At 35.7% G+C, this 21,833-nt stretch overlaps 1 protein-coding gene across 1 annotated transcript in view; it reads right to left on the bottom strand.

The window, feature by feature from the left end:
• LOC107595872 (peripheral plasma membrane protein CASK-like) overlaps positions 1-21,833 on the bottom strand; it is a 245,711-nt gene that overhangs the window by 55,601 nt on the left and 168,277 nt on the right. Inside the window, exons 3-5 of the mRNA XM_016286457.1 lie at positions 8,746-8,851; positions 5,458-5,535; positions 2,751-2,823 (exon numbers count right to left, since the gene is read on the bottom strand). Of these exons, the coding sequence (XP_016141943.1) occupies positions 2,751-2,823; positions 5,458-5,535; positions 8,746-8,851 (257 nt within the window). The remainder of the gene's footprint in view (positions 1-2,750; positions 2,824-5,457; positions 5,536-8,745; positions 8,852-21,833) is intronic.

Raw genomic sequence — 21,833 nt, 5'->3', positions numbered from 1 at the left:
TGTCAGCGAGTGGATTTACAGAGACTTATATTTACATTCAGCCTGTGTGCAATTTCTGTCTGGCCAAAAAAACGGACCGAATTTGCATGCCCTGCTGTACATTTTGACCGTTTGATGAAAAACAAGCTTATGTGGATTCAACACATTTGAACAATTCAGATAAGTTATCTAGCATTATTTAAGGAGCAGATAAAATGCATATAATCATTTATTAATCAATTATCATTTTGACTTATATATATTCTTTGTTTAAAGGCTGAAATGTGAGGTTTACTTTTTTATTAAACTTTTTAAAAACTTTATTTGAACATTTACATTAGATATTTCAACATGCTATTAAACTGTTGTCAGTCAAGTTGTCATTTAAAATCTGAACATCATTGGTAATGTTATTGTTTTAGTGATTATGCAAACAAAAACATTTTATTTGTTGTTTGTTGATTTTTAAATATAAAACTTGGTTAAGTGATTTATGTATCGATACTTTTTGAACATCTCCAGCACATTTGAACAATACCGTGATAATATTGATAACCGTGATAATTTTGGTCACTATAACCGTGATAAGAAATTTTCATACCGTTACATCCCTATTAGGGATGTACCGAAGCTCGGTGAGTTTAAAAGCCAACTGAAAACATATTTTTTTATGTCTTTTTGTCCTTATTTAGGATATATTTAGACTGTTTCTTTTTGAATATTTTTAAGTAGATATTTGGTTATGATTTTTAAATGTTTTCCCTTCCTAAATGTTTTATTGTTTGTACAGTACTATGGTCAACTCTGTTGCTTTACTCAGTGCTTGAGAAATAATTTTGACATTTTAATTTGAGTTTACGACACCAAAACCTGAAAATTCTGTCATAATTGACTAATTCTCCTGTCATTCTAAACATTAATGGTTTCCCTCTTCTGTTGTCTCTGTTTTTTGTCTTACACAAAGTCAGCATGAAATGGAAATTCACAAATTCTCCAATCATTTAGTCCACTTAAAGCCTGCCTCTTTCTTACAATTGACTAGAAACTTGCATTCAGATGAGTCTCCATCCAATCACACCAACAATTTGAACTAAGTACCTGTAATATATTTTTCCTTCTTTGACAAGCTCTTTCATTTGGATTTTAATGACATGGAAGAAAAGATATGTTGCTACTTCTGTTTCATCACAACTTTAGAAAGTCATACACATTTGGAATGACATGGGGGTGAGTAAATGACAACAGAATTTTTTTTTGTGAACTACAGTATACCTTTGACGGGATTTCTCACATTTTCAGCATGCCACATTTTTACTTTTAATGACTGTACTCACATTTCAGGTTGTTTTTCAAACATATGTTATTGTTACAGGTCTTTGTACATGCAGGGCAGCTTGTTTCCTTTTTTGTTACATTACAATTACTCACTTTCCTGTTACTTTTGATTAATATAATGCATCCTTTCAGCATTAATTCCCCCCCCCCCCCCCCAAAAAAAAATACAAAAAAATTACGAGTGAAGACTGACTTTTGTAGATTTCTATCATTGTGGCTGGAGACAAACCCAGGATTTGAGGTAAATCATGATTTTATCATTGCGAATGATATCATTAGGTGGATGATTTTACCAAAGTGTAGGCATTTGTGTTTTTGTGTTTGCATTTATTGATCACAGTTCAGAGGTACACAGAATAAGTAATTAAACCAGCGATTGTTAAGTCTGATCAATGCAAAATATTATTGGTAGTGAAACATATTTTAAGCAGTAAAAATAAATGTAGCAAAGTTTTATTTTCATGTTTAACTTTTTTAATTGTCACATTTAATATTGAAGTGTTGTTACTGTACATGTTTGAGGTTTGTATTCAAATGCCTGTTACATGTCTAACAAATTAAAATACTGAGAATAAAGTTTTCTTAAAAAAAAAAAAAAAACTTTGTACATTTCTTCAATATAAGTAAACCAAATGTCCTGGCTTGATAATAAATTTCATTAGCATAGTAGAATATATGAAGATTTTTTTCCTGTAAGCGTGGGTGATTGTTGGGAGACATTATGTTTTCTATAGTTCTATAGTTATAGTCTGAGTTATAGGTTAGTTCAGCTATTAAGCAACTGATCGTCAGCACTTTATATTAGTTTCCCATTTAACTCTCTTCCATTGACAGCTGAAGGCTATTTAGGAGAAAACAGCCCAGTTTATTCTTGCAGTGTGATGGTTGGATGGTACCATACGATAGAAGGGGGAAGTTGCAAAAGTGTGAAAACTGCTAAGACATGTAAATGTGTAACAAGGGTTTCGTCATCTGATTGGTTGAATTATACAGGATTTCTGGGAGATGTGTGTGTCGCATTCTTAAACATTCCGCCTGGAAACAAAGATGCCTTGTCGCCAAATCCCCTCATGTTAGATGAAAGCTGTCGTGTTTACAATTGTGACAATGAGCGCTTATCAGGATCAACTAAGTTTTCAAAAGTATGTGAAATATGTAAAGTTCGTGGCATAGACTCTTTAAAATATGTCCAAGAGATTTACACACTGGTCTGTTATTGTGGGGACATTTCCATGCCCCTAAACATGATGCGGCACAAAACAAACATGATTAGTTGCTTTACCTGTCAGTCATGTGGGCTCTTAGGTGGTCCTTGGCCATTCAAAGCGGCCAAGGTTCCTAGACCTTATGCTGTCAGTCTGAAGGTCTGGCTATGCGAGACTAGGGTTTGATATACCTTACAGTCATCTGAAGCACTAAGACACCACTGAGCCTACCTTCACATCCCGGTGAATGATGTTGTTGTCATGGCAGTACCGCAAAGCCTCTAGGATCTGTCTCATGTAGTGACTAAAACAGAAGGAGAGCAGAGAGGAAGATGAAAAAGAGAGAAACCCATATTAACTTCAAATTTTATTGGCCTTGTCTACCTAAATGGAAAGAAAATTTAACTAGGTTTGGAACTACATAATGGTGAAATAGGGATGCAGCGATTAACCGATTTGACTATTAATCGCGTTTTAAAATCGTCACGGTTAATTAATCGCAAAAGGCTCCACTACACAGAGTGTTTCTGTTTCATGGAATGGAACTGTTGCAACTTGCACAAAACAAAAACAAAGTTACATCAGCGGTGCAGCAGCTTAAAGTGCCATGCTTATCAGAGACACGGAGGATACTACACACACTAGATTAACTATGACAGAGGGACCAAACAGCGAAGATTTATGTCCACCAAAGAAATGCCTGAAGTCGATAGTGTGAGAGCATTTTGGGTACACCAAGAATGGCCAAGGCGTCAGTAGGCACGTTTCCATTACCCTTCAAACTGCGCAAATTGAAATTGCGAATTGAAAATACGCCTAATGGAAATGTATCAATTTCGCAAAAATGCCAATATATCGCAAAAACGTTTTTACGCTCACATGAGGTGTTTTTTCAGGCAATGCGAAAAAGGAATAATTCGCAAAACTGCAATGGAAACGGCTTTTTTTTTTCTCGCATTTACAGGTCACATGGCGTATATGTAAAAAGTCATATGATAATTTTTCAATGTACTATAACCTCCAAGAAACACTTCATAAGTGGCCGCTCTCCAGTATAAGGGGCTTTTCTACCATTAATGCTTAGACAATTTACACTGCACACGTCTGCGGTGCAGTGTGGCTCTGATACGGCCACTGAAGCTGACTGCGGCCACTCTAGTCAATGCTTGTGTTTATTCCAGCCGCGCCACGCACGTTTCTGAAGTGGCTCTCTGTGCTGCTTCTGTAAAGATACACGCATACGCCTCCTTTGAATAAATATAGAAAAAATCTGTTAAAATCCCACCAAAATCCGTTGCCATGACTTATTGCGAGCGGCAAAAGGTTACGTTTTAGTCGCATAACATTGGTTAATGGAAACGCCGTCATTTCGCAATACTTTTTTTTCGAACTTTTTTATTGCGCAAATCTGTAATGGAAACGTGCCTATTGAAATATTGTCGTAAAAAAAGTTACTGTTAAAGGAGCGACTACATAAAGGATAATGAACGGCTAGCTGTGCATTAAACGATTTTAATCCACGACGTGAAGACAAGAACCACCCGATGCAAAGCTACGGCTTGTTAGCTCTAGCATTCTGCCCGCTTCAAATTAGACAGAGATGAAATAGTGCGGTAAGATCACATTTATTTGAATGAGTTAATTATAACATTTATTTGAATGAATTATTCAATCGATCTCTCTCTCTCTCTCTCTCTCTCTGAGAGAGAGAGAGAGAGAGAGAGAGAGAGAGAGAGAGAGCGAGCGAGAGAGAGAGAGAGAGAGAGAGAGGTGACAGTTGTGTGTGTGAATTACCTGCGTCTGCGCGTCTCTCTACAAACAATGAAGCTGTGAGTTTAATTACTTCAAAAACAAATTTTTAATTTTTAATTTTACCCCCTTGTTGCTGATGAATTAAATGTAGCGATCCATTATTTAAGCTATTTTATTAATAAAAGTCGCGAGGCAGCACTGACAACAAGTTTCTGTACTCTTTTTTTTCTTTTCTTTGTGTGCACAGCACGGTCTCCGATCTCACAAACCAAAACAATAGACATGATTTTCTCAGGCCACATGTAAAATTAGATGAATTATTAAAAAGATTATTAAAATGAATATGTATGGATGAGAGTTGATGACAATAACAATTAATTCCCCTCATTCGTAACAGTTTCCCCTGGGGGATAAATAAAGTTAATATTAATAATAATACTTAATTAACATTGTGATTTACTATCCCTGTTAAAGTATTATTAATTTTTAAAGTCAAAAACCAACAAAATCTTTTTTTCCACCATGTTTCCAAGTTCTCTACCTCAGGTCCAAAAGAAACGTAGAAAGAATGCACAAACTAAATAATTTTGAGATCTATTTCCATTTGTTATTTTCAAAAGGGAAATACTGACATGGATGTTTACGGAGCAGAGGTCACTTTTCTTTTTTTTTCCAATGGGAGAGATGAACTTTTGTTTATGCTATTGTTTATTATTTTATGCTGTATTATTTGGTTACTATGTTATTTCTGCTTCATTTTCAAAAGGGAAATACTGACATGGATGTTTACGGAGCAGAGGTCACTTTTCTTTTTTTTTCCAATGGGAGAGATGAACTTTTGTTTGTCTTTATTATTATTTTATGCTGTATTATTTGGTTACTATGTTATTTCTGTTTCAAAGGCAGCAATAAACAACACTGTAAAATCTTAAGAGTGTTCATGTGGTTTTATACATTAGTAGTGTTGTGAAATTAATTAATGCATAATAATCGTGATAACCGTGAAACAGTGATTATTTCTCAGAATATAATCGTACCAACAAAATCTATAACTGTTGCATCCCTAATGGTGAATAATTTTCTTTTTGGAGGTTAACTATTGCTTTTAACATAGAAATCTCAGTATACAACTTTAAGAAGAGCACAGGAACAGGAAATGGATGAAATTGTCCTCAAAGGGGTTTACCTGGCTACTGCCTCACTGTAAACAAAACCAGCGTCTGCTCTCTTCACAATCTCAAAGCAGAGATCTGCTCCATCCATGCTGAAAGACAGAACAAGACAGGAAACTCATCAGCAATATAAAGTCAAATACTGGCACAATCAGTTTTAAAATCTAATTCTAATTTAACTCTACAAGAAATAAATACAAATCTAAGATACGAGCCAAAATCCCTGCATAGGTCTATATGGGTGATTCTCAAGAAATCTTAGTTAAAGACTTCAAATATTAATTTTAAAAAAATGTTTGTATCAACAAATTTCCTTTTCAAGCATTAAGAGCAAGGTCTGAAGTGTTGATGAGCATAAATTTAAAAAAGTTGAACATATTTTCCAAAACAAGTTCTTAAATATCTCATTACTGCAACAGTCTGAAAACGTCAATGCCATTAGGAAAACGAATACATTTTCACATTTTTAAAAATGGATTATTAACAGTCATGCACAGTTACTTAAAATATTTTTTTAAATTAACATTTTCTTTTATTTTCAATTATTTCTCTCATTACCACAACACCTTCTGCAATTTGCAAACTAATGTTTTTATTATTTTATTGAAAACTGACATATTTTCATGTGGCAAACCTGATAGAACATCATGTATAGATTCTGTACATATATTTAAAAGCAAACTACAATTTTTCCATTTATTAAATAAACATTAAAAGAACAGTTTGCACACTACTACACCTGTGTGTAACTGTCTCAGACTTTTGTTACTGTCCTGTGCCCATCATCCACTATTTCCACCACTTAACCAAGCCACTCTTCTTTAAAGCATGATGACATTTTATTTCACGTCATTTTGCTTGCATTAGCTCTTGTGTTGAGCTATTTTGTCCGCAGCCATTAAAGTATTCAATTTGTACAGCGACTGATTTGGCGCACATCATTCTCTCTCTATGAAACCTGTAGACCGCATTCACCGGTTCTATGGTGACACCAACTCTATAGCGGTTTGTCCGAGCATCGCAATTATTTCGCATTTCATTTATGTGTCTGTCCTGTGCACGGCATATTATTTCTTCTTCATGTTATGTTCATGCTTACAATGAACATAACATTATCGTCTGTTGGTGTGTGGACACTAATACTGTTATCATTATAGTTATCAAACAGTTACTGTTCTTAGAACGGGCCTTTAGGGCCCAATGTCCTAAAGTGAAATAATATGACAACTGACTTGTGAGGGCATTTTATGTGTAAATATATAAAATATATATTTTTATATTTAAATCTATTGATTTGCACAGGTTTCTGTGAGGGTTAGGTGTCAGGTTAGGACACAGAAAATATCATAAACCTGACATATATAACAGTGGAAGCCTATCAGTGTTCTCACTAATATAGTGAAACAAAATTGCTTCGCAAGGACTAAATGTCTGCTAAATGTAGTGTATATTCACTTTTCAGGTCTCTACCCCTACATTTTAAGGACATCCAGCTGTCCCCGTAAATCAAATGGCTAAATAAACATACAGTGTTTTATAAAAAATTTAAAATGGCTTTCTGTAAGGGTTGTGTTTTGGGGAAAATATCAGCTCAGTATAAAAATCATTACACCTATGGATAGTTATCATAATGATAGATGTACCAACATGTTTGTGTGTGTGCGAGCGTGCACATTTGTGTAGGCTTCTCAACACTGTAGTGTTTTTTTGCTAATTACTCTTGCTGTAACCTCCAACCTATAACCTCTCTCTCCTTCCTGGAGAGTTGGTGGAAATTTTTTCTCTGAAATTTGTCACCCTAGCCTTTCCTTAAGCTTTCTTTTAGTCACTTGCTTACTGTCTACAATGAAATAGGACATAAGGCAAAATATCAACAGTTATTAAATAACATTTAAATTAATAACTCATTATATACACATTTAAAAATATGTCTGTACGATTGAATTCTCATTACCGAAAAATAAGTTCTCTCTATTGCAACTGGCCTTAAATTGTTGCAGTAAGTGAGAATGGTGATTTAGCCATTTTTTACTCAATGTACATAATCAGACATTATTGAAGTATATTGTTAATCTGATGTTTTTCTAAATGTGGAAAACTACCTGTTTCAGTAATAATAATCCATTTGTTGTGTACATGGTCTGACAAGAGAATTTTTTACTTTTAAATGGAAAAATATAAAGAGATCTGCCTACCTGGTTGCTATTTTGAAGGTTCTGCCATATTTATTTTTTTTGTGAAAAGTTGTCTGTGAGGACCGAAATAAAATTATTGATTGGTTGATTGATTGATGTGTTGCTGAATTCAAAATTTTGAAAAAATAAATAAATAAAATAAAGTGTGTGTGTAAACGGTCCTTAAAAAAATGTTGCGGAGGATGAGAACATCAGTCATGGATGCTTAATTTTTCCACTATTGTATCATTATTATTATAAATTAATATTCAGTCTGTAATTTTTCTGTCATGTGAAAACATCTAGCAGAATATCCATTTACTTTTTTCAGAATATATTCATTTTAATGTTTAAATTACAGCATAACATAAATTCTAAATAATTACTTGCTATGTTGAAATTACTCTTTGTGCAAGGCAGAGAACAGTATAGTCTTTATTATGTTTTTTTTATATTACTAAATTGCATGTTTAATATTTAAAATAATTAGTGCCATGGTGTTTTAATAGTTGAATGAAAATAACCCATATATTAAACTTTAAAAACTGTTTTCAAGAACTGTGATGATATTGTAGTTTTGCTTCGCTGGTACTTGCCTATTATCTCTGAGCACAAATTGAACAATGAATTGTGGACTGTGTGGACTGGGTTAATTGTGGCCATTTTCAGAAATGAAAACTTCCCAATGCTTTAACACCAAGACCATAACCGTGTTTTTTCCAGGGGCAGCAAAGCCCCTGGTTTTGTGTCGGATCAGGTCTCTAAGGCCTTTAAAGAAAATCCCTTGAGAGGCAGCTGTGCTTCTCCAGATAAGAACTCACACTGCATGAAAGTTATTTGAGAAAATGTATGCACTTATGAACCTTTAGCATTTGAGGAATTAAAAAGATAACCCTATACCACAAAACTGCTGAGAGAGTAACAGACACAGGCTACTCAGGACAGAGAACAGCATGTTCATGCATTACAATATGCTTCAAAATAACCTTGAAGCAACACAAAACTCCTTTCACATACTACATACTAAAACCACAAGGATGTTTTGGACTTTCATTGCATTTGGGATTTTATGTGAATAAAGAATAATGGAATGATGTAGTGCAGATTTGCTCAGAATGAAAGACTTACAACTCAAACACCATGTAGAGCATCCCATCAGAGCTGTAGGTCTCCAGAAGCTCCACTATGTGAGGATGTTTCAGCATGTGGCAGATGCTCGCTTCCCTCTTCAGATCTACAGAAAGACAAAAAGGCTCATTTCAGTTTCAAATCAAGTCAAGTTTATTAAGATAGCATAATATTAGATGGCCACCCTGCCTGCATGGAAGTCCTATTACCAGTTTTGTGAACCATACACAACGCATGACTCATAACTATACCAAATTAGGAACAAAGCAAAACATGAACTGGGATTCAACCAGAATTTTATAAAAAACTGAATTAGATTAAGTACACTTTCTGCTTGAATTTACACTGTTTTTCCGTCCATGTTACATACGTTAAATTTTACATCAACTCAACTTTGATCAAATTTTACTAGTTTACCATTGCCAGATTTATCCTGCTTTTCACACAGCTGTACCCCAGGTTTTCTCAGGATGTTAACCTGAGGACAATGGCTTTCTCCATGAAGATTGATTTTGCAGGCTATTGTCCTTGCAATTAGGCCTAAACTGTGGAATCGCCCAGCTCTTCTTTTACAGTACATATTGCTTCATCCTTGAAGCCACTGAGAATTACTATGCTTAATAAAGGACCAAAGATCATTTTCAGTTTAATTCAATTTTGTACAAAATAATGTATTATTTTTTAGCAACATACAAAAAAAAACACTTGTATGCAAAGGTTTTATAACAATTCTAAATTCAAGCATGAGGAATGATGCCATTTTATTTAGACGTTTATTGTCTGTAATATCTCAATTTAACACAAAAAGTCAAGCTCAGCACCATATTTCTCACCTGCATCTTTCACTACTAAAACTAGTTTTTATATGGTCATTCAGATGCAGGTTTTCGCACAAATCTGTGTAGACAACCCCCAACACACACACTGCTGCTCTTCTCCTCTGTAATTAAAACGGTTGGCATTCAAGAATCACACAGCCCTAAGAAGACAGGAAAAACGACTGTTTAACAAACCAGATGTGATGTGTGAATCCAATCGAGCCTGGCCGAGAAAATTACAAAAATGTATGAACAAGTATTCTGCATGTGTGAACCACATTAACTTTAGACCACAGTCCACAGATATCTATATAACAGTCACACTTCTACGACTTCTTAAGTTCCACATAGACTTTTTGGTGCCATGAGTGGTACGTGTGATTCACATATATATGCGTCTCATATGCTTTGATCAAGGAATTACATGGTTAAAACTTTATAAATCATTCAATACAAGGTAAAAAAAATGTCAATGATGTCAATTTTGTCCAGACCAACTAATGTATTAAAAAAAAACAACAACAACAAAAACAATGTCTGCCACATCAAAGTCATGCTGTGCAACCATTGCACAGACCATGAAACAAGAAATTACATAATAATGAGGACCTTTAACGACTTTTATGACAAGGTTAATGAATCTCTTAAAATATTAGATTATTGAACATTATGACAAATCCCCCGACCCCTCTAAAAAATATTTATGAATTAGTCATTCTTGATATTTGTAACCAAGTAAGTAAGTACACTCAAAAAAAAAATGCTGGGTTAAAAAGGGACAACCCCAGCTATTGGGTTGTTTTGACCCAGCGGTTGGGTTGTTTTGAACCCAATCACTGGGTCAAAACAACCCAATAGCTGGGTTTGTCCCTTTTTAACCCAGCATTTTTTTTTTAGTGTAAGAAAATAAATAAATCATCCCTTTATTATCCCCCATTTCTCAGTAAATTCCACTATCAAACACTTGGAGAGGCTGTGGAGCTGCAAAAGCATCAAATAAAAGACTAGCCTATGCTTTGTGTCACAATCTAAGCATGAAATTAGTGTGTGAGAGACAGCTTTATTATATTTACTTATGGTATTTAAAGCTAAAACAGTGTACATTGGCTCAACAAATAACTGTATTTTGTTTAATACAGACAGATCAGATAGAACAGGAAATGTGCACCTCAGTGTGTCAGATGTGCTAACCACAAGGCCATGACTCGGAATAACAATATGCATCACAACATGTACATGCATATAAAAGTACTTCACTCTTTTCTAAAAACTCCTCTCCGTTCTTTTAAAATATATGCACTTCCTCCCTATAGTGTAAAGTCCTCCCCCCTTCTCTGACTTGTTTCATTATCTGTGACCCAGTTGGCAAGTGTGGGAAAATACCTCTTACTGTATATCATTACAGATTACAGTGAAGCTACACAGAAGACGTGCAGTGTCTGATGCATGAAGTTGGCTTGTTGCAATGCAAAAAAACACTGCAAACATTTAAATCAACATCTGCTCAGTTCAGAGCCGGGCCCTACGCAAAACTGTGTCGGCGGGGAGATGGGTTATGAATGACGAGTTATGAATGAATGAAACGCCTTTGTCCGTTTGAGAAACGGTGTCTCTTCCGCCGCTCATTATGCTTTCAACTCATTTTTTTTGTATCGAGTAAGACACTATGACATTCACGTTACATGATTTGACTGATTTTTACGTAGAAAGGGTGACAGCCCACCGCATTAAAAGAAATTACATAAGCGGTTTTCATAACCGCTGGCCAAATTCAAAAACGAAACTAGAATTAAATTAACTTTGAGAGCAAGGGGGCCCCTTGGTGTTTCGGGGGCCCTACGCAGCTTGCGTACTTTGCGTATAGGGAGGATCGGCTCTGGCTCAGTTGAGGAACCTAAGTAATAGTACTCTATCTAAGAGAGCGAACATCAATAAGACCGACCAGCCCAGATGCTTGTTTCTGATAAGCCATAAAACAGACACTCTCCTGAGTAATTTATGTAGACTACTGCATGGATCTTCTTTATCTAAACCACCACTCAGACATTGTAGATGAGATTTTAAGTTAAGGGATTGCCAATGGAGCAAAATAAAAAAAATAAAGTGTTTTTATGACATTAACTATGACCCACTTATGTTTGATAAACATTTCATCTTCAACTTGAAATGTTTTAACAGACACTCTCCTGAGTAATTTATGTAGACTACTGCATGGATCTTCTTTATCTAAACCACCACTCAGACATTGTAGAAGAGATTTTAAGTTAAGGGATTGCCAATGGAGCAAAATAAAAAAAATAAAGTGTTTTTATGACATTAACTATGACCCACTTATGTTTGATAAACATTTCATCTTCAACTTGAAATGTTTTGCTTGTAAAATGTGCTTGAACTATCATGCCTTAAAATAACAAAATGTCAAACCATGTAGCATTTATTCCAAATCAAACATTACTGTTCAAATGTTTGGGGTCAGTATAAATAAAAATAATTTCATCTGGATTAAACCGATCAAAAGTGGCGGTTACAAAAGCAAGACATTTATAAGGTTACAAAAAAATTATATTTCCCAAAAACTTTTTGAAAATTCAGCTTTGTGTACAGAGTATAGCCTTTAATGCGCATGCAAATGGCCCGGATTGAGAGCACCGGGAGAAGTTGCCAGGCTACCGGAATTGATTTGAATATTGTTGCGTCCGAGCGGCCGCATCATCTTACTGGGATGAGGGGACTCGCGGAAACAGCTTAATATCAAGAATATGATATTTATTAACAGACTGAACAGGGACAACTTTTTATCTTAACATCAGCTCACACACCCAATCGACATTCCTTTGGGGGGCACTCTTATTTAACCCTTTTTTAATACACTACAAATATATGTGGGATTATTAGCAGAAATCATACCATGTGTTATGCTCACGGGGACAGTATGCTTGGAAATAATATTTAATGTCTTCCATTGCTTTCGTTATTTGTAGTGCGCCAGCCACCCAATAGTAATAAGCTTTGTGCTTTTGGTAGGCCTACTTTTAATATAAGTCTCAGCTTTCAAAATCAGTTTTAAAGCGAAACAAATTATGTGTCTTACGTTACAATAATGTGTTTTTCAAGCTCTTTAATGATCAGATCGCTGTATTTATGTGAACCAATTCATTAAATTTCACCAATTCCACCACCTACTCTGCTAAAACGTCTGTGGCGTCCAAACTTCCTCACATGTAGCCTATTTAATTAATAAAACATTCTAAAAGTTGAAGTGGGCTCCAACTCATTAACATAAGTTATAGCCTATTGTTTTCTTTTCTGAGGTAGCCTGTATGCTATAACATGTATGTGACTATTCACAAGCTGTTTTATTCATGGTATAATACAGTAAATAATTGGACATAATATTTAACGTCTTCCATTCATTATTTGTAGCACGCCAGCCACCCAGTAATCGCAATAATTTTGTGCTTTGTTGCTTTTAATATAACACAGCTCAGCTTTCTAATTCTGTCAGTTTTATCACGAAATACAAATTATAAATGTGTTTTCCTCTTTATTTCAAGTTTAATATCAGAAGGCATGAAAAAACTGTATATCTTAATTTATAATGAAAATAATGTCTCATTATTGTAATCGGAAAGACTCACATGCTGCTTAAACTGAAGCGAATACAGCGATCTGTCACGCCACATTAAAGAGCGTGAAAAAAAACACATTCTTGTAATATTGTTTGTATTTCGCTATAAAACTGGCAGATTCTGAAAGCTGAGACTTTGGAATATCTCCCGGTGCTCCCAATCCGGGCCATTTGCATGTGCAAAAGGCTAAAATATACTCTCAAAATATTATAACTTTAATCTTTACTCTCGAAACATTTCGACTTTATTCTCAAAACATTTCCGTCTTTATTCCCGTAGTATTTCGATTTTATTCTCGACTTTAATCTCTTAATCTTAGATTTTTAAAAAAAATTTAACGTGGCGCTAAAACGCCGTCGTAGTTTCCATTCACTTTCACTACAGGGGAAAATGCAGCCATTCAGGTTTGGAACAACATGAGGGTGAATAACTGATTACATTTACTTTCTTTGGGTTATACTCCTTTATTACACATTTATCATCGTGCAGTCATGTCGCATGTATAAAGTCACTAGAAGCGGTATGATGCAAAATCATGACACAGTTATGCTGAAATAGCTTCAATGCTTTGTGTGATATTCAGTACAAAGTACCACATTTGTGCTAACAGCACAATTGGAATATTCTAGTTAAATAAATGTTTCACCTTCTTTTATTCAACAGATCCATTCATGTCTGATGTAAAGTATTTTTACAACAGATTGTGTGTCAGAGATACTGTCTTGTTCAGCTATTATGGGGGTATTCCATACACCAGGGAAAGATTTACTGCATATTAACCAGGGCTTGACAACAAGGACTGCGTGAAAGTCACTCGGGACAGTTGACGAATTAGTCACTGGCCCGATCAGGCCATTCCTGTGTTGCCACGAAAGTTTATCATTCGCACATGTTTTTAAGCCTTGCTAATTTAAAAAAATTCAAGTGATTTTAAAGCATTCAAGGAAGACGTGAAAGACAACTACTTGCGTGCTGTGCTCTGTGAGAATAGCACGCACACAGAGAGACGCATCTTCTTGCATGTGAACAGACAAATGCATACAAAAGTATGTAAAAATACCCATCTTTGCGAGTAACTTTGTAGCTGTAACAGTGATTAATCCATATTTAATTTATACAGAGGAGTACAGATGCACCGGTTGACCGGACATTTTTTTCCTTTTATTTCAACCGATCTCTGTTCCGGGCTTGCAGACAAACTGCACTGCAATTATTTTCCAAAATGCCATATTTTACAAATAATGCCAAATATTACAAAGTGTATAAACTGCCGTTAACAAAGGCCAGAGACGCTGACGATTATGGAGGACGAGAAATGACTTAAGTATAAATAAATAAATAAATGAATAAATAAATACGTAAATGCAGAATTAAATAAATAAATAAATGTAGAAATACATAAATAAATAAATAAACATATGAAGAAATAAATATAGAAATACATAAATAAATGTAGAAATGCATAAGTAAATAAATAAATAATTAATTAAATGCTGAAATCAATCAATAAATAAATGCAGAAATACATAAATGAATAAATAAATAATTAAATGCTTAAATAAATAAATAAATAAATGCAGATATGCATAAATGAATGAATGCATAAATAAATAATTGTCAAAACTGTCATTTTTAATTGTGCTATTTTTGTACCATTTGTGTTATACAAATTTTTTTTCTACATTTATTTATGTATTTATACATTAACTTATGCATTTCTGCTTTTATTTATTTTTACATATATTTATGCATTCCTACATTTCTACATTTATTTATTTCTACATAAATTTTTGCATTCCTACATTTCTACATTTATTTATTTCTGTGTCCGTATGTTAATAAGGTAGGCGGTCCTAACCGCTCTCAATGCAGGATTGGTCAATTAGGCAAACCAGTCAGATCAACCGTCAAAACGAGATAGTTAGCCTTCTAACTATCGCTTCGAATGGGAGACCACTTGCTGAACTGTTGCGGGATGTAGCTGACACGCAAGACCTGTTTGATGCGCGTGATCTCGCTTTATGTTTCTCTATGGTCTAACGGTACACAGGCCCGTACAATCACTGTCAAAAATAATCGTACGTAATTCAAAGCATTTGTCACAACCAACTGTAACATGTTCATGTAGGTCTCAGTTATAATGCACACCTTTTAGATTTTTGCTATTAAAATAAACTGTCAAATCATATGTAAATATTGCTGTTTTTTTCTTTCGTTACAGTTGGTTGTGTTACTGTAAGTAATTTTCCTCAAATGCTATTGAAGTTAGAAAAGTGTATACCAATGTCGTATGTAGCTTTAGAGACGGTCCCTAGATGTGTGAATATCGAATGCCAGGGAATGACACCTCTGGCCGTTCCGTTGGGTCGGTTGTAAAGTCACAGATACTGTACGGACAATACGGCTCAGTTTTTCTATGTATCTTGCTCTGTTGAACGGCAAAAGGGACTTTACTAGGTTATACTGGACTTACACCATGCATCCATCTCCTGTCAGCGGGAAAGCCTGGCTCTAAGTTGTACTCTAACAAACACACAAAATCTTGTATCTGTAAACTGTCGTGGCTGTGGATTTTGGAATCCAACTCTGACAAAAAAAACAGAATCACATGCAATACTTTAAAATTACGCACGAGTAAATTAAAATGACACACAAATGCTTTGAATTACGTACGATTATTTTTGACAGTGATTGTACGGGCATGTGTAATGTTAGACCATAGAGAAACATAAAGCGCGATCACGCGCCTATAACACAAATGGTACAAAAATAGCACAATTAAAAATGACAGTTTTGACAAAATTATTTATTTATGCATTCATTAATTTATGCATATCTGCATTTATTTATTTAAGCATTTAATTATTTATTTATTCATTTATGTATTTATGCATTTATTTATTCATTTATTTCAGCATTTAATTAATTATTTATTTATTTACTTATGTATTTCTACATTTATGTATTTCTATATTTATTTCTTCATATATTTATTTATTCATTTATTAATTTATGTATTTCTACATTTATTTATTTAATTCTGCATTTACGTATTTATTCATTTATTTATTTATTTATACTTAAGTCATTTCTCGTCCTCCATAGACGATGGACGCAAAGAGGAGAAAATACTGTAGAAGACAGAGCAAGATCACTGTTCACAATGCGCAAAATACTGGAAGATAATCTAAATATTGTTTTAGGGGTTTATATGAATGTATCTCTGAGGGGAACAGAATGTCTTCAGAAAAGTTTAGATGGTATTTTATTTTCATCTTACCACTGAATAATGCACTATAATGCATTTAAAGTAGTGTTAATAAGCACAGCGCTGGTTTGTTTACAGCGGTAACCAAGGAAATGCTGTATGTATTACTGCTGTTCCATAACCGCCACCTGCTGACAGAGAGTGAATTTGCGTTCTCATTCAGCCTGTCTGCTGTTTTTCCTAAAGATCATTTCAGAATCAGAAGAGCTTTATTACCAAGTATGTTTACACACAAGGAATTTGACTTGACGACAGGAGCTTTTTCATTTGTATCTTTGTTCTTTATATTCAATTGTGCTATTGTTTGTAATTTGTTAATTTTTTCTTATTTACTGACTGTTCACTTGCCTTTAATAATGTTTGAACTTATATTTGTTAGGCTAGTAGTTTTTTTCTGTGGCATCGAAATTAGAATCGAGAATTGAAAAATTTAATTGGTATCTAAAATGTTGGTGTCATATAAGCTTATTTATTAGAATAAAATATAACATAGGCCAAAACCAATGATAACAGCAACCATTTTATTTTTTTGTGGCAGGGCCAGTGAAAATATTATAAACTTTAACCGCTGGCCCAACCGGGCAAGTAGAAAAAACCCTTAGCGTTGAACCCTGTTAACCGTTTGAATGTTTTGGAGAATGCATTTCTCTTTTAACTGCATTAACATTTAAATTTAATGTGCTCCTGCTGCAATATGAGACACAGAGGCACAGAAGAGAATATGGAAACAATCAAGTCACCCTGACATGGTAAATAAAGAAGACTGAGACAAAGGCAAACAATCGGCCCATTTATAGAGCAGATAATGAAAAAGATGAACATATATACATACTCAAGATTTAGAAAAATGTATGAGATGTTTCATTGTTCGTGTATTTTATTTTCAAAAACATTTAATGTAAAACTGTTCTGTTGTTGCGCTTAAATAATATATATTGATACGACAATGTCTCATATTTAGCCAATGTGGACATTCTCCCTGTTTTTTGGGGGGGTTCAATTTATTGATTTTACATATATAGGGTCACATACACAATTGTCCAAAATCATCTTCACAATAAACATAACAAACTGACCCTCTGAACCAACCCAGTCTGCAACATAACAAACTCAGGATAAGTAGAATAGCACCTAGATCATCAGAGGTTTGAAAAACAAAATCATACCCCAAATTAAATTCTACCATCTTAAAGCATTTCTGTCAATCCATCTGCAACAGCTTTCCATGCCTCAAGGGTTGAGGCTCTAGCTTTGTTTATTCTGGCTGTTGAGAGTTCTAACATTACTATATCATGAAACTGAAGTACCCATTGTAGCACAGATAAAGTATGGGGAGGGAGCCATCTTTGTGCAATTATCTTTTTGGCCGATGTTAGTCCTGCCAGCCAGATCTTTCTTTGTAGCTCTGTGAAACCTAACCTGGAATCATCATTTAGAAGAAGCACAACTGGCTGCACTGGTATATCTTTTCCTATCATATCAGACAGTATTGATGAGATTTTTTCCCAAAACTCATAAACCTTTTCACATTCCCACACCATATGCATGAATAGCACCAACGATAAAGGGCCCCAACGAGTAAATATACCTGGGCATTTCCATATTAGTGACTTTCCTGTTTGAACTGACTAAACTGTTGCTGATTTGATATTCATTGACTTCTGATTCAGTACACTTCCACACCTCCACTGAATCGTTTAAAGGAATCAAACGGTGATTTATTCAGTAGTATTCACTTGATACAGAAAATCCTGCACTTGTCTGGGACTGATTGTTGCAATTTGATTTACCTCATTGTTTGTTTATTCATGTAAGCATGGGTCATTTGGGTTTAAAAGAGACTAGACAACAAATTCCTTTGGGAATTATTTTTATTTCATAATGTGAAGTACAGTTAAAAGGTGTTCTTTATTTCATTGTGATTATTTTAACTTTCTTTACATTGGTTACGTCCGTGTAATAAATACATTTTTTTTAATCTAAGATAAAGTTCTGGGATTATTGAGGATTTCCTGGCTAACTGTACATTTTTGGAGGCACCGCCATTGATCTTTCTACTGCTTTTGAGTAATACGTTAGTAATAGAAACCATAGGTGAATTTCCAGCCTAATTCTCAATCTATCAGCTGGGACATCAGACTCCTGTGCGTCAACTGAATACACAAATACCAATAGAAGGGTTACACACACATACACAATGTGTGTGTGTGTGTGTGTGTGTGTGTATATGTATGTATATATCACACTATGAAAACAAGCAGGCAAATCAACCTGAGCACACAGAATTACAATAGTCTGTGAAACACAGGGTACCTGCTGAAGAATGAGGACCATCACTCACACAGCGCCATAACTAATAAATGGGTGAAATATTCTCACACTCCGGCAATTTACGACCCAAGGAAAGACCTTCAATTCAATGGCAACCATTTAGCCTCTCTCTCCTTCTCTCTTGCTCTATTAAGAATGAAATGTATGGCAATCTCTTTGAAAGCAGATGAGAGTTTTGAAGGTTGCAGAGAGTGCATGAGTGCAGATATTCCACTCTGACCTACACTTCAGGATAAGGACTTCCATATCAATTGAAAAGGCAATAAATATCAACCAGGTGAAATGACGACAAACTGAGACAAAAGTTTAGTTTTGGGCTTTTTAAATTAACAGCGACTAAACAGTTCAGAGATATGTAACTTTGCACTCTTGATATACAGTATACTGTATGTAATATATTGCTGCCAATATAAAATTAAGCAACATAAATACTGTTATGATTTTTATGTGCTTTTATTTGGTCATTATTGGTCTCTACCGTGAACTGCCAAAATACAGACAGCACATCACATGTTCCACCAGAGAGAGTAATATATTGGATCACTGTTACACCACAATAAAGAATGCATATCACTCTGTCCCACGGGCAGCTTTGGGGCTCTCTGATCATGGTTTAGTTCATCTTATACCGACCTACAGAGAGAAACTGAAATCAGCTAAACCTGTATTAAGGACTGTAAAAAGATGGACTAATGAAGCAGAGCGGGATCTACAAGCCTGTTTCGACCTCACTGATTGGAGTGTTTTTGAAGCTGCTGCCACCGATCTGGACGAGCTCACAGAGACTGTAACATCATATATCAGTTTCTGTGAAGATATGTGCATTCCTACCAGGACTCATCTAACTTACAACAACGACAAACCATGGTTCACTGCAAAACTCAGACAGCTCTGTCAGGCTAAAGAAGATGCTTACAGGAAGAGGGACAATGTCTTGTATAAACAGGCCAAATACACACTGGAAAATGAGATCAGAGTGACAAAGAGGAAATATTCTGAAAAACTAAGGACCCAGTTCACTTCCAGCGACTCGGCATCAGTGTGGAAAAGTCTGAAAGAGATCACCAACTTACAATAGCCTGTCTGAAAACCTGTGCTGACCAGCTGGCCCCCATCTTCACACAGATCTTCAACAGATCACTGGAGCTGAGCGAAGTCCCTTCATGCTTCAAACGCTCCACCATCATCCCCTTCCCAAAGAAATCCAAAATTACAGGACTAAATGACTACAGGCCAGTTACTGCTGTTAATTTCAGATAGTTACAGTTGTTGTTTTCAATAGCCAAAACCCAGTTTAGCCTGTTAAATACCAAATAAACATCTTGTTTGTGTGTACTTTTATTCTTTCTTGTTTGTTGCGTGATAAAAAAAAATAAAAAAAATCGGAAATCGGAATCGGCCAGTTTGCTTGTAAAAGTATCGGAATCGGCTATGAAAAATCATGATCGTGCATCACTACCTTTAACACTATCTGACAGACAGGCAGCGGCTAGTGAGGCTGGGAAAACTCACATCCAGCACCTGTATAATCAGCACTGGAGCTCCTCAAGGTTGTGTTCTCTCCCCACTGCTCTTCTCCCTCTACACCAACGACTGGACATCTAAAGACCCCTCTGTCAAGCTCCAAAAGTTTGCAGATGACACCACACTCATCGGCCTCATTCAGGACGGTGACGAGTCTGCTTACAGACAGGAGGTTAAAGAGCTGGCTATCTGGTGCAGTCTTAACAATCAGAAGCCCCCCTGCTCTCCCCCCACTCACCATCATGGACAGCACTGTGACTGCAGTGGAGTCATTCAGGTTCCTGGGCACCACCATTTCTCAGGACCTGAAGTAGGACACTCACATTGACTCCATTGTGAAAAAGGCCCAGCAGAGGTTGTACTTTCTTTGCCAGCTGAGGAAGTTCAACCTGCCACAGGAGCTGCTGAAACAGTTATACTCTGCTATCATTGAATCCATCCTCTGCACTTCTATAACTGTCTGGTTCAGCTCAGCTACCAAATCTGACCTCAGAAGACTGCAGAGTGTAGTCCGGACTGCTGAGCGAATCATTGGTACAACCCTCCCTTCTCTTCAAGAACAGTACTCATCCAGAGTGAGCAAAAGGGCTATCAAAATCACTCTGGACCCCTCACATCCAGCACACTCCCTCTTTGAACTGTTACCATCTGGTCGACGCTAGCTTATAGCATAGCTTCACAACGTCTTCCAAGCAGCCATAAAAATTACATTAAAAAGCCCTTAAGGTGGACGGTGCTGCAGAACCTGAAGATTCAAAGAGGAAAAAACACAGCAAAGATAATTACAGCCAATGAGATGAATGAAATGCCACTGTTTGCTCAGGCTGGCACACACCACCCCACACCGGACAATGTAGTTTACTGTTGTATTATTCCATGGTCTGTCTGAATACTGGATTCTGATTGGCTGGCAGGTATGCAGTAAAACCGTTTAATGCACAGGTAGTTCCAAGTCAGTTTAATCACCATTCTAAATTAATGTGCTGCTTTAATTGATGCACACTAACCAACACGCATCACACACACACACACACACACACACACACACACACAGAGAGAGAGCGAGAGAGGTCAGAGATCGCTGATTGCACTGCACACACACACAAACTTGTTGTGAACGCTTCCACGTGATTTTCATTAATAAAATAGCCTAGATACTAGATCGCTACATTATATTCCTCAGCAACGAGGTAGTAAAATCGCTGTTTTTGAAGTAATTGTTTGTACAGAGAGACGCGCAGACGCAGCTACACACAACTGTCATCTCTCTCTGTCTCTCTCTCTCTCAAACAGTCAATCGATAATGAATTGAAATACATGCTATAATTCGTTAAAATTAATGTGATTTTACCGCATTTCATCTCTGTGTATGATTTGAAGCGGGCAGAATGCTAGCGCTAACGTGCCGTAACTGACGTCATTTTTACCCATTCGGTGCAAAGAGCAATACTAGTTTTAACTTGTCTATAACTTGGCAAATGACCATGGAATAAGCGGGATAATCAACGGCTAGCCGTG

The sequence above is a fragment of the Sinocyclocheilus grahami genome, unplaced genomic scaffold (assembly GCF_001515645.1).
Source record: "Sinocyclocheilus grahami isolate Dianchi unplaced genomic scaffold, SAMN03320097.WGS_v1.1 scaffold209.1, whole genome shotgun sequence".
Lineage (NCBI taxonomy): Eukaryota > Metazoa > Chordata > Actinopteri > Cypriniformes > Cyprinidae > Sinocyclocheilus > Sinocyclocheilus grahami.
This window is presented reverse-complemented; position numbering and strand designations above follow the sequence as displayed.